Source organism: Lycorma delicatula, chromosome 1 (genome assembly GCF_047948215.1).
Source record: "Lycorma delicatula isolate Av1 chromosome 1, ASM4794821v1, whole genome shotgun sequence".
In the NCBI taxonomy this organism is placed as follows: domain Eukaryota; kingdom Metazoa; phylum Arthropoda; class Insecta; order Hemiptera; family Fulgoridae; genus Lycorma; species Lycorma delicatula.
Window position 1 is genome coordinate 230,598,973 of NC_134455.1, and position 14,786 is coordinate 230,613,758.

General features: G+C 27.9%; 2 protein-coding genes across 5 annotated transcripts in view; one reads left to right on the top strand and one right to left on the bottom strand.

Moving 5' to 3' along the window:
• LOC142329451 (cobalamin trafficking protein CblD-like) overlaps positions 1-8,645 on the bottom strand; it is a 40,884-nt gene extending 32,239 nt beyond the window's left edge. The window contains exons 1-2 of one of the 2 annotated variants that reach the window (XM_075374098.1): positions 8,583-8,645; positions 1,592-1,742 (exon numbers count right to left, since the gene is read on the bottom strand). In XM_075374098.1, coding sequence (XP_075230213.1) covers positions 1,592-1,742 — 151 coding nt within the window. In that variant the 5' untranslated portion in view covers positions 8,583-8,645. The other variant, XM_075374104.1, reaches the window with a different exon arrangement.
• Positions 8,646-14,013: 5,368 nt separating this feature from the next.
• Positions 14,014-14,786, top strand: part of LOC142329458 (uncharacterized) — a 49,732-nt gene continuing 48,959 nt past the window's right edge. Inside the window, exon 1 of one of the 3 annotated variants that reach the window (XM_075374130.1) lies at positions 14,014-14,172. The gene's annotated coding sequence lies outside the window, so the exon portion shown is untranslated. The other 2 variants (XM_075374113.1, XM_075374121.1) reach the window with 2 other exon arrangements.

Below are 14,786 nucleotides of genomic sequence, written 5' to 3' on the forward strand. Positions count from 1 at the left end.
TATGATGGTTACTACAATTCATTAAAAATACTTTTGTTTAACTGTTTACAATTATACGCAATTTACTGATGTTCAATACGCATGCAGTTTGTAATACTGCAATACCTGCAGAATATAAACTGTTCCTGAGAGACACTGTCAAGATATGTTCCATTATCTCATTGGTAGTTACTGGTCTGATAAATAACTGCAACAATATTCTGTTAAACAGTTACAAATGTACATCAAAAAACCAAGTATAATTAAAATAATATTGACGACATTACTTCCTTAAATAGAGTAGACTATATTAATGTAAATGAATGCATTCATTTTCAAACATGTTAAATCACAACTGCACAACATAAAACAAGCGAAATTGAGAGGTACCTACATTGTAGTCTATTTACTGAAAAATATGTATTTAGTTAATTAAAATTATAAAGTAGGTACTGGTAAATGTGTACTGATTCTCATTCTCATAATTCTACAACAATGGAACATCTCAAAAACAGAAGAGTTTGAGCAAGGATTAGACAATGATGCAATTTTTCTTAAGATTACTCAATGTAATCAATTCAAAGTGCAAATTGCTAGGATACTAATAGCACATGATATTATTAAAGACCACAAGAGTTGTTGCAACTTAGAAAAAAAATTAAAATTATTTCCTTGAATAGTTACTATACTTTTTCTTAGATTTTGTTGTGCTTAACAAAGGCCAAGACTTTTTCAGAGTGAAAAGGTAGACAAACTACATATACTTAGTTACATTATAAATTCAAATAATACTATACAAAATGATAAAGTTATGAGAGCAAAAAAGTAAACAACAATTAAGAGCAAGAAAGTTGACTCTTTCAGGTATTTTCAATTTTCATACCAAATTTTGAATATCAAACTAAGTCATCAGCAAACAGTTTTTTCTTATCCTTCTGTTAAGTGATGAAGAAAATAAACCTTATGAGCTTATAAATATCCTAATAACATGGAATACATCTATCCATCATAGCTACGATTAAGATGTCTTGCTATAGTATTATTATTAGTAAAAAAAAAAAAATATATATATATATATATATATATAAACAAAAATGTAATTCATTCACATACTATACTGCAAGTAAGCACTCTAAAAATGAATTTGCATGCTTAGTATAATTTTATAGAGTCCCATTCACCTGCATACAGCAGAGTCCAAAATGTAAATACAATATTCATAGTTTGTTGGGAAACAAACTACGAAGTAGAATGTTCAAACTAGTGGTTTAAAATTAACATCAATGTATACAGTAATCAACAATAAACTCTTTTCTTATTACTACACGTTATCAAAAATAAATTATCATACACATGTTGTGTATTCCTATAATCTTTCCTTAAAAATTTATAATATTACCAATAAGAATTTTTGATCTGGGTATAAATTTTGTTTGTCTAGAACAAGTTTTCACATTTTCTTTTACATCTAACAAAAGAAAGTAAAATTTGACCTAACTGAAGTTATCAGTCTACTTCTTGGTTTTTATTTGGTGCATAATTCTACAATTCCATTAAACATATATGCATAAACAAACAGGCAAAGTAAAAACTCAAAACTTATATATCTTACCATCAACAGCATCAGTCTGCTTTGTAACTATTTTAAATGTTGACTGATTGGAGCTGCTTCTACGAGAGTAGAAAGCTTGTGCATGCTTGCATATAAATAAGAATTTTCCTCCAACATTATTAGTTAATCTAAATAACTGTGAATTCAGCATCTGAAACATAATTAAAAAAAAACTTTTTAAATGAAAATATATAGAATTAATTGTTTTTAGTGAATAATTTAATAACCATCTATCAATGTTTGCTTTCTGTATAGCATCTGCTTTTACTTCTACCAACTTTATTCACACCTGAAAGGGTCAATAAATTTCAAGTCACCCAATGGTAGTTAGTTGCATTACCATTTGAACATTTTTAATTGTTCTAATTTTTTTTTATACTCATTTGCTGATAGTTCAAGAGTTCAAAACCAGTTGTTTTATTTTAAAATAATTGTATGCACAGGGTTAAATTTTACAATGCCTGCATGCCAATTTTTTCATTTTTTTGCATTTGTGGTTTTTAAACAGCACAAAAAAGTTTTATATTCAATACAATGGTTTTTAAACTTGGATTGAATTTGGTTAGTTAACTTTATTAGTAATCATTCAATTCTAATATTATCATTCAACATATCTGTGACTGGGTTAATTTAAATACTTGATACAGTTTTGATAGTATTCATCTATTTTGTATCTATAAATAACAACAGTGCAATTGTAAACCATCTGTGAACTGTTATGATAATTTGTAAGCAATCTAAAACATCCTGCCAAGACTTCATTAGATTAGAAGGAGAAAGCAATTAGTTTTTTCCAAAAAGATGCTGTCTTGTTTTAAAGAAAAAGCAATTCTTGTACAAACAATGACTAAGTATATTATTATAAACAATTAATAAATAAGTAAAGTAATCAAGTTACTGATTCAGTTACAGTTAGGCACAATTGGTGTTATAAAAAAACTGAATGATATACTTCACAGATTTAACATCACAGTAATAATTTAATGTAATTTTTGATTCGCATAAGACACTTTGTTTCAGGGTTTATATTAATGCAATTAAATTCAGTCTGTCTGTCACCTATTTAACAAATGTTTTTATCCTACTTTTTCTGCTATCTTTACTGCTCATTTTGAAACAAATGAATCAATTTTATGTTAACAATAAATATTTTTTTTTTTAATGCTTACTATTAAAAAATTTTTTCTACTCTTTAAAATAAGAAAAACTTATAACTGGAGAAAGATACATTATTGCCATTTAGAAACAGGCATATACTACATTGATAAGGCAGATTAAACATGTGTGTCTGACAACAAAGGAACACTCAACTGATCCTATCCTACTTAGACCCTCTAATATAAATTACTACAACTGAGTTTACCTGGAAAAGATGTTTACAAAACTGCTGTTGAAACATAAGGCAACTAGTATATTTTTACAGCTTATTAGCTATATGTGAAAATGAAGTAAGGTAAATGTGGAAAAGTACACTAATAGAAAATGAATATAGTAAGGATTTTTTAGTAGTAATAGACAGATGATAAGCACCAGTAGCAAGTCAAAAGAAAATTGTTAAAAACAATATTTGAGGAAGCAAACCACTGAGTAAATCCAATCAAGATCCTACACATTCTGCGTGAATTTTGTTAATTCTTACAGAATATGTTATTTCAATATCAAAACTTATTTTATTTGATTTATGAACCACTTACATGTAATACCAAAAATAATACAATTTCTTATCCACTGTACATCACATTCCCATTATTAATTACAATGTATTTAACATATGCCCAACAAATGTATTTTAATATACTTTACTATTATGTATGCCCTAAAATTCAACAATGATCAAATTGAATAACAAGAATCACTTTCAAAATCCATTTGCAACCCCAAACAAATTTTACAAGTGCACTTTCTTTTTTGATATAATCATGACTACAAATTTTCATTCTAAACTACCATGTTGTTTCATATACATCTCTAGCTCATGAATAATTCTTAGGTATTATAGTAAACAAGACTACCAAATATTTTTTCTCCACTGTACCAAGTATAATTAATGTTGGAAACATCATAAAACCCTAATCTATACAATTAATAGATTTTGCCACAGCAGTGACTTGTTTACAAGTTTTAATAATTGAAATTCAATTATCACTCACGATAATTTAATACATTAAGGAAACAGTTTTGAGGCTTGAAAAATCATTGAGATATGATGAAAACTGTGAATTAATAAAATGTTCATATACTCGTATATTACAGATTGTTACAATAATGATTTCAATCCCATAAATTATCATCTGACAAAGCAGGTTAATTCTGTAATGAATATTGTTACTTGAAGATCAAACATAAATCTGACACTTTCATTTTTTAGAATGCATGTGATAATGTTAGAATATGAAAACGTTTAATATCAAAACAACTTTCCACAGTTTAACAATGGTAAAAATCAATCAGTAGTTTGTGCAGGAGAGTGAAGTATAAACAAATAACACAAGATATTTAAATAATGCAATGGACATTAATATTATGAAGCGATGAATTATATACTGTTCTACTGCAAATTACTTAGAAAATACCAGTAGCAATTAAAATAATCCAATTGATACTGAGGACAGAATTAAGATCTATTATACATAACAGAAACAAAAGTGAGTACAACATTCTATACAACAAATGTTATTTCAAGATATAGTTGTGCCATCAATAAAGTGAAGTGTATAAGTTGCTATTTTCCAGCAGACCTAAAATAGGAGCTGCAAGAGAGTCACAAATGAATCTACACATAATGAAAATAAGTGTTCTCATTTAAACCAGCTTCAAACTGTTAATAACAGTCATAGCCCGTGATAATTATACAAACATACGACTCTACAATTGAATACACCTAGTCACTGGTTTTATTGTATCCCAGAATCAATCCTTTCACCATTATTATTATTATTATTAATTACGAGCAATTTTTATGACTGACAAAAGATAAAGCTAGGTTTAAAATTTATCATAACAGAAATAAATTTTAAATAACACAAGAAATACAATTTTCTAAAACTAACACCAAGCAGTGAATAAACACCTCAACATAAATTTTATTTTGCTTCACATAAACAACTTAAATTACCATGGAAACATAAATTAACAGTTAAAGTATAACAGAATAAAGAAAGTGGATGTGCATGTTAAGGACACACATTTACGATTTAAATAACAGCACATTTCTAAATATGAATAAAACAGTAGTAACTTAAAATCTACTTCAATAATAAAATATTGTTCAAATTTTGAACATTACCATGTGTAATGAATTATTAACTACATTAACATACTGAATTTATTACTAAAGATTTTTATTTTAATTTAAAAAAATATATTCCCAATACCCTAAAATTAATACTAAAACAACCCTATTATCGATTCAGTGAAATTACTTTATTTCTAAGATTTAAAAAAAAATATATATCAATTAATATTGTTTAAATATTATTAATTGCTGTTACTGAGTACTTTGCATGCATAAATGGAAAGTACTCAGACTCAGTTTTCCCATTAAACAAAACCAGAGAATACAGAAATCTAGCAGGGCTATTCTAAAGGGGTTCATGAAGTAAAATAACCAAAAATTATAATAATTTTCAGAGCTGGAGGGGTTATATAAAAATTATTTAAAAAGGAATATCAAGACTAAAGAGCTAGAAATACGACACTGCCAAGGGATTTTATTTTCACTCAACCCTACGGGGGCTAAAAAGGAATGTAAATTATATCAAGAAAAACAACTCATTAACTAATCATTCATTCTCCCATTGTTTAAATACTCAGAAGAAAGCTGAACTTTTTGCCTGGTATAAAATAAAATATGTAAACAACTATTTTTATTAATCCTTAAGGAGATTTAAATAGGTATGAAAAAGTGCCAAGATCAGAAGGTACTGGAACTCAAATGTCATGGATATTTCTCTCAGTAATAAGCTAACACTCCTGTAAAGGGACTCCTTTACCTGGACCTTCCTAATTAAGGAATTAGAAAATGGAATACAAACCAATGTTCAAAATCAGAGTACTCTTTTGGAATTTCCTCCCCAAAATTTTATCTATTTTTTTTTTTTATATATGACGAATCGTAGGTATATTAACATAAACAAACATGTATACTTAATGTTAAATATGCAAATTATATACAACAGTGATGCAATCTTTAATGATGGCTAACACAGTTTGTTGGATTTATATTTACGTGAATTTCTATGGCATCACAAACATAAGGATGAGGAAGATTTCTTTAATTTGATACTTCAACATATTACTAATTTCATCCTGTAGCATAATTATTGTTTAGTAAAAATAAGTATTGTATTGTATTTATAAAAGTAAATGTAATTATGATTTATAATAAATGTATAATTAAACATTTTTAAATATAACTCATTTCTCTAAAATAATTTTATCTTATCATTAAAATACACATATTTTTAATCAGAAAATATCATCCAATTGAGATGAAGCAATGAAATTTGCCACATATACTTTCTCTACTTACATTCAAAGCAACTTATACTCTAAGGTTAGAAATTTCCTTTTAAACCAGCCACGAGAGGGTTAATTAAACGAGGAATAAGTTTTCTATGCTTTAATCTGTGAATATGTTCTTAACTTAGTTCGATAAAAGCTTGAAATTCAGTACCCATTCTCCAACATTCCATATAACACACACCTCAGATTTTTCTGTTAAACTACTCCAAAAGTGAAGCCTAATATAGGTGGCTTTCACAGTTACCAAATCTGAGAAATCAAACTGTAATAAAAGCTAGATCTAAAGCCTGATATATATCTAAAAAAAAAAATGAGCTCTCAGATGAACCAACCCTAAACGTATTAAGTTTATCTGGCTGCACCCTTTAAATAATTAACATGAAATGACCCTGAAAATAATGAACATTTTAGAAATTAAATTAGATTCTGACAGAGAGCACAAAAAATGTAACTGAAAGTATGTACTTAACTGTAACTTTATTTACAGTAATATTTTAAGAAAAATAATTTATATCTTCTCTAAATTCAACAAAAATAAAACTTGAATAAGAACATTGTTTCAAACAAAAAAATCTCCTAAAATTAAAAAATAATAAAAAGGTTTTGACATTCAAAAATTATCAAAAACCTACAAACAATTTATTTATCCTAAATTTGGCACAACTTCAAAATTAAAAAAAAAAATATATTGTGCACTTTACATTGCTGCTCTTTAATAAGTTAACTTTATTAGTTTTATTTATATTTAATAATGTAAAGGCCTATAAGGATTACCCACATCAAACGGATGTATAAATAAAAAAGCAAAAAACCTGCATCCTGATAAATATATGAAAAGTAATGTACAGATGAGAAGAAATTAAACTGCAATAGAGTGTAAATTCAATACTTTGTGCTACTTATTTTTTTGTTCATTTTCTCGAATTTTTATACAAAAATAAATAATAGAAGAATGGCATCAAGCTATATATCATCAAATTATAGTAATGCAGTAGAGACTGCTCTGATAAAATGACAATTAAAAATAAAAAAATTAAAAATTCCTGAAAATCAGCTGTGTAGACAGTGAAACTTATACACAAATTAAATTCCCACTTATCTGGAAAAACTTTACAACAGGAACACTAGAGAAATTTTCTCTACACAGTAAAACAATAATTAAAATTAGTGTCTGTGAAAAGGAAAGCTTGAACTTTCATTAAAAAAAAATTACACATGGGTTTAATAGGAAACTTATTCCTTCCTTACTGAACTTACAAAAAAAATAGCTTCATTTTTTTGTTATATATTGACACGTGTCAGAATAACTCCGCTGTCAAAAGTTACTGTAGGTTGACGCATTTTGGAATAACTCCATTGTCAAATGTTATTGTAACTTACAATAACCACTGACAATTGAATTATTTCACAATAGCAAATGAAATCATATCTATGCAGCATACTTTGCTTAAACAATGAAGCAGAAGTAGATTTAATGCTTCATAACCATATTAATAAACAATGAAGATTAATTAAATCGTAACTCATGGAATAAGAGAAATATTCAAATTGAAAAAATATTACTTCAAAAGAACTCTTTATCCAGGAACTAAATTATTAACAAAAAAAAACTTTTTTTAATCGACTATTCGCCTGATCAATTTCTATTCTCTAATAATGTCGTAATACTATACATAAAGATAAGTTCTACGCCTTTAATCTACGTTCCATTATCTATAAATAATTACAGACTACACTAATAAAAAATAAATTCTTAATCACCCAAAGTGACTAGCTAAATGGAAAAGAAAAAAATTATGTTAAAGTATAAAGATTAGTAATAAAGTACAAAAAGATCCATAAAATTGTAAAGAAAAATGAATAAGCAAGTAAGAGTAGAATGCAAGAGAAAAGTACAAAGACCTGCTGCAGATTATGTTCAAAATGGAATAGATTTAAGGTTAAAACCAAACTTTTCATTCAAACAGAAAACACCAAATTATAGGAAAAATTTTAGATACTACTTCACCATGTACTCTTCAGGATTCAGTTTAATCATGTATACTATTAATTCATAATTTTAACCTGGATCAACTTAATAATACGGAACGATAATTCACAAAAAATATAATTTAAATATTTACCTGGTTGTTTTTGAGGTTAGGTATAAACTACATAAATTGAATACGCCAAAATTGAAATAAATTCCTTGATAACCCACAAACACACTACAATAAAATTAATTTGTATAAGTTTGGAAAAATAATCTAAAAACATATACTACGTCATGCAAATGTTATGGCATAGTACAAGTGTTAATTTTTATTTAAAACACAACCACCCGCTCAAAAATTACATTTCTGTCAAAATAATTAAACAGTTACACAGCAATTATTAATTAAATCAAAACATATAACTAATAAAAATACAATACGAAGAATGAATGCATCACAAATTTTTATTTTAAAAAACAATATTTCGACCTTACCTTCCAACTAATGTAATCATTTTAGCCTCTTCACGTTGGCAAACAATTATTAACAAAAATAAATAATTTTATTTTTATTATTTTATTTAATTGAAATAATGAAAGTAGATAATTAAAATTACTAAAAAAATTTAATTAAAATATATTTATGAGTTTTATTACGTCAATTTTATTTTGTCATATATAATATTCAAACGTAATATGTTCTCTATATTTACATAAAGTAAATATTCGATATTAAAATAAATTTAATGCTACAATATTTTAATAGTTGAAAAGAAAAATGATAAGAAATTAATTGTTTTGATGTTCGAAATTTGAATGTCTTCTCTTATATCAGCTGATAAGTGGCGAAAACTTTGAATTAGGAAACGGCATGAGTGGCAAAATTGAAAGCAAAATTATTTTCTTTCTCTATTTTTGTTTAAAAATTATACTACTTTACAAAGGTAAATACCAATTTTAGATATGGCATATGGTATTGACTATCCCAGAGCTAAAATTCATAAACAGCCCCCTTATTGAATCCTGAAGGGAAACATAGATATTTAAAGATGTGGTTTATTTATTATATTTTGGTCCGTTACATTCACATTCCACTTCAATTATGTATTTTATAATAATCATAAGATGTACTTCATAAAATGAAAACTACCATACTTGCCTTAAATTTTAACCCAGAACCTACCAGTTGAAAGTTAAAAGATGTGCCAATCGTAACATGAGTGAATGGCAGTACATTTTTGTACTGCCATTTGGCTGATCCTAATAATCCATTATAACATAATGCACATAATAATGATAACATAATCATTATAGCTGCAAAACCAAATACTTTAATAACACTCCCTTTGTCACTTGGAACACATAAAACTACAGTGACTGACATGTATACAACATTAATAGTCATAATTGAAAAAGAACTTATTTAGTTATTGCTTGTAATAATTATTTTATTTCCATCAGTGCAGACTTGTATTTTTTTTTTACTCTTGTTCCCTTGGACTGGTCCGAACTGGAGGGTATAACTCAGTCTAGAGGAGTGTCTTTTTTACTCAAATGAGCCTCTCCACCTGTTGGCTATACATCTGGCATGGCAGATAAGCACGCCGGTCAGCTCTTTTAAGGGTGTTATTTGCCCACTCAAATGAGGGATGCTGAGACACCCTCAACCAGTTTGAGTCTTTTCAACCTACACTTTTTTATACATTTACACATTTTTCGCTTCTTCTGTGATGACCTATAAATCATTTTTATAATAAACTCAAATGTACAATATTATTTAACTGATTATTACATACTCGAAATAGCGTTAGTTTTTCTGTGCAAACTTATCTTATTGTCAATTACTTACTTTATATTTAGACAGAAAAAAATTATTGTTGCTTTTATGTAACCTCAGCAGCAATGAATATTTATAAGGAAAGCCATGAGTCACCAGCACTATAGAGATATAAAAATAAATTTACATTTGGATGATAATGATGCTAAATACTCCAGACAAGGTCTATAAAGTGCATCTTTACATTGATCTTCTGATAAAAACTTTGGCAAATATGGTGTGTTTGTTCACCATCTTTGAATAGATGATACCATAATTTTATCACCATTCCTGTAAAATTTTTATGAAAGAAAAACCTGTGAACTTCAACTACAAGATGTGGTGTTTATGTTTTTCACAAGGATACCTTTTCCTAAATCAAAAGAAAAGAAGCAGAAGTAGATTCTACCCTTGGATTAGCTGCTTCAGGTGCTAAAAATTTATTGTACATTGTAGACAATCCTAGAAAGTAACAACATTAATTTTGATAATTTTTTTAATTTGTATGAATTTTTAAGTTTACTGAAGAAGAAAGGCTTTTTTGCAACTGGAACAGTTAATGAAAATAGAATTCAAAACTGCCCTTTGGAAGATTCTTGTCTTTGTGTAAGGAACTTCATAGGCCATACGATTATCTATTTGATACCACCAATTCAATTTTTATTACAAAATGGAACAACTCTCCTGTTAATATAACTAAAAATTTTCAGTCCTCTGAACCTCTAAATGTCAAAAGGTATTCCAAGGTGAAAAAAATGAAAGATTCATTCCAACAGCCAGATCTCATCAAGCAATACAATCGCTATATGGGTGGGATTGATTCACTGAACAATGCAACTATCGAATAACAATGAAAATAAAATAAATGGTAGTGGTCTTTGTTTTCAAACTTTCTTGATGTAGCTTTATTAAATTCAAGGAAGCTTTATCAATTCACCCACAAAGATCAAGTCAAGCAACTCAAATTTCAACAACTTGTAGTTAACATATTATTATTGTCAAAGGAAAATAACATGGAAGAAATTGGTACTCCACAAATGCAGATTTGGATGACCAACAGTGTTTTCAGTTGCAACAACTCATCAACACTCCAGTTGACAAGCATCTTCCTGATAAAAATGTAAGTAGTAGAAGAATCTGCTGCCAACAATGTAAAAGTACAATTGTATTTTTGTGTAATGAGTTGAACTTTACCCGAAATGTTTTATTGATTACCATAAAAAATAAACTTCACATATTCATTGTACACTGAAATAAATTGTAAACATTTCATTTATGTTGTATCTTAATTTGTTTTTATTTATATTTGTAAAAATATTAAAAAAATAGTAATCTAAATCTGTTTGTGTTAATTTAGACACTTTCCTGTTGAAGTTGCATTTTTGCATCATTTCATAAATCAATAAATAAACATATTTGAGGGTCAAAAATCATATATATGGTTCAGAAGCATCTATAAACCTAAGAAACATTTTATGACCAGTGCATCAGAGCATGGCAAAATATGGGTTAAAGCATCAGGGGCTTGGTTAGATAAATTCTGAGCCGGTCTCCATGACGTGAGCGGTAGCGTCTCAGCCTTTCATCCAAAGGTCCCGAGTTCGAATCCCAATCAGGCATGGCACTTTTTTCACATGCTAAAAAAATTGTCATTCTTCTCATCCTCTGTAAGTCCATCAACTGTAGTCCAGGAGGTTAAAAAAAAAGATTAGACATAATGTTTCATTTAAAAACATTTATGGTGAAATGTCTGGGTCTGCAAATGAGAATTTGGTGTATGAGTGGAAGAAAAAGTAAAATGAAATATGCGTGAATTATAATGAAAGAAAGATTTTTAATTGTGATGATTCTGATGCAATGCTCACCACACCATCTGAGCAGATAACATCAGATAGTTGCAGCAAAGTATTCTCTGCAATTTACTGCAGAGGATCAGAAGATTCCATCTCTGAGACCTCAAACACCTTGGAATTCAATATTGAGGCCTTCAGAATTATGGAAAGAAGAAGAAAAAAGGGATGGCCAAGGGTAAACCTAGACGATAGAAATAGGAATGTAGATAGTTTTATAAGCTTTTGATGAATTTAATGAAAGGATTAATTTTTTAACAACTATATGACTTTGCCACTGTTTTGATAGATCTGACAACAATTCTTTAGAAATGGATTGTATGTTTTTAAGTGGCAAGGATACACCATTTTATTCTGTGTTATTTTGGTTTTTTTTAATGTTCTTTGACAAGTTTATTTCTGGATGATTTTTTTGACAAGAGTAGCCTTCTGACTAGTTTGCTGGTGATTTTTTCAAGGAGGGAAAAAATCTTTTTTTTTTAATTGGAGAAAAGGACTATGACCTTAGCAATGGCCATAGTAATGACCCCCTCCAAAAAAATAATGGTGAGTTATCTTCTTCTTCTTCTTCTTAGTATTACATATGAAACAAATTCTGTTATTCTCTTCCTTATTTGACTTACAATTTAGTGGCAACAATGAACCCCTTACACAAAAAAAAAATTGCATGAATAAAGCTCCTTTTTTTTCTTATTGTCACTAAATATGAGATATTTTAAATTAATATTAGAATGTTCTTGATGGCTACCAAAATACATAGGTTTTTTATTTTCCACAGTTATACAAAATTTCCATATACATACAAAAATATAGAAATTTTCTTTTTAATTATTTAGTTTATATTTGATGAGATATACATGAAACAAACATAATTTCAAAGAAATAAAACTCCAATTATATGTTTTTTTTTTACTTTTTTTGCATGTACCCTGTCAGGTGTACGAGCACCTTTGTTATGATATATAACTCCTGGACTCACGCACCCGTATGGGTACATGAGCTCTCTTATTCCTCTGAGCCTGCCACTAGGAACGCCAATAGTTATGTAGACATCTGAATATAATATTACCTGAATAATAATATATATTTACCTGAATAAAACAGTTATTTTTAAACTTGAATTATATAGTCCTTTTCATGGCACTTCTAATAAGCTGTTGTATGATTTTAAACGTCTACATTATAGCCAGACTAAAAATAATACTATAAGAAACCTGTGAAAATGTGTACCCCATTGGGCACATGACGCACTTTACTAATGGACAGAGTACCCCTATGTGTAGATGTCATCATTTAAAAGAAAAATTGTGTACCCGTATGGGTGCACAATGTCACAAATGTGTTAATTGTACAACTGATGAAATTGAGCTGTGTACGTCTTTTCATCCATAAATTCTGAGCTTCTTCCCTTAATAATCCCAATATAGTAGTACAACAATTCATCAATTCATTGCTATTCTTTATAAAATATCAGTGGATATTCATTTTCTATAGAAAATTATTAAAACCGATTTTATCTTCTATACCTAACCAGCTATAAGCTTTTATTCCTCAATAATTATTTGGTTAACTGTTAGGCAACCTATTATCTGTCATATCAAGTATTTGACATATATATATTTTTTTAATATTTGTCAAGTTCTAATACTCATATAAATCCTGTCTCGAAATCTAAATGTGGGATATTTACAGGTACACAGAGGATGTTCAGAACTTCTTCAAATAAACCAGTGCTAATATTTAAAATCTCAAATAAAGTCCCACATACTTTTTGGGAACATTTCACTGGGTGTTATATATGCCATTTGTGATGGATTCTGATAATAAAACCTTAATTTTGTAAAATTTTCATTCTCAACCATAATTTTTACTCAGCTATAATACAGGTAAACAACAAAAACTATATACAGTAAAGGTATTCATAGTTTATTTATTGTAATTACTAAGTGATACTTTGGTTTCAAGAAACATATGAATTAAAAACAACTAGAGTAACTGAGCACAAAATTTTAGCATAGTGAAGTACGTGTTCGTGACTTTGGATTCGAGCCTTTAATAATGCTCATATATTTAACTTATTTCTTCAACAATGATCAACGTACAATATAAATCGATTTCGCTTTTGAAATCACAGCCTATGTATTAACTTAGAAGTTTTCAAGTAATTTTTTTTAGCGCTTAAGACACTAACGCCATCTACGATATATTATCGAAACACAGAAATTGCCATCTTTGAAACAGCTGATTTTTGTTTAATAAAATCGAACGAATTAGTCTGTCATTCTCCGTATTAAAAATTTGTTTAATGTTTTATCATCTTATATTTTTGTACGAAATTTCGTGTGTTAAATTGTAGTGAATAATTTTATATGTTTCAATTATTGTTATTTTTACGTATTTATGTACGCTATTGTTATAGGTAAGTTTCTCCTAGAACACGGAAACATTCTTAACCTAAAGCATAAGTATGCCTTTTTGCTACTGTGGGTATTATATACGTTGATTTCACGTTACAGTGCAGATTAAATAGTAATCTGGTTTTAATAATTAGGAAGAAATTTACAGTAAGTACTGGCTTTGTTGATGAATTTGTGTTAATAATATTGTCGAAGTTTTTCTTTAACGTCACGTAAAAACTGAAGTGGTATAATGTAAACAGATTCTCTCGTTAATTTGATTAATTTCTGTATGATTATTGATGAGAAAATTGTTGCGTGTTTAAGTAATATGTAATTTTTAATAATAAAATATTTTGTATTTAAATTACAGTTTTATAAATAGTGGATTAATTTGGTTCTTAATAAGTTCTTTAAATATGTATCTTAACTATTCAACTTTTGGAAGTATGTGAAATATGAAATACCTACCTGTATTTACGTAGGTTTTGTTGTTATCCGTGTAACGAGTCTTAAAACAGCCAAAACACGTTTTGTACATCAACAGACGGATATTTGATATTAAAAAAAAATATTCACTTTGAGCAATAGGATAATTGCACAAACCAAGCCTATTAATAATGTTATAATTTATAAA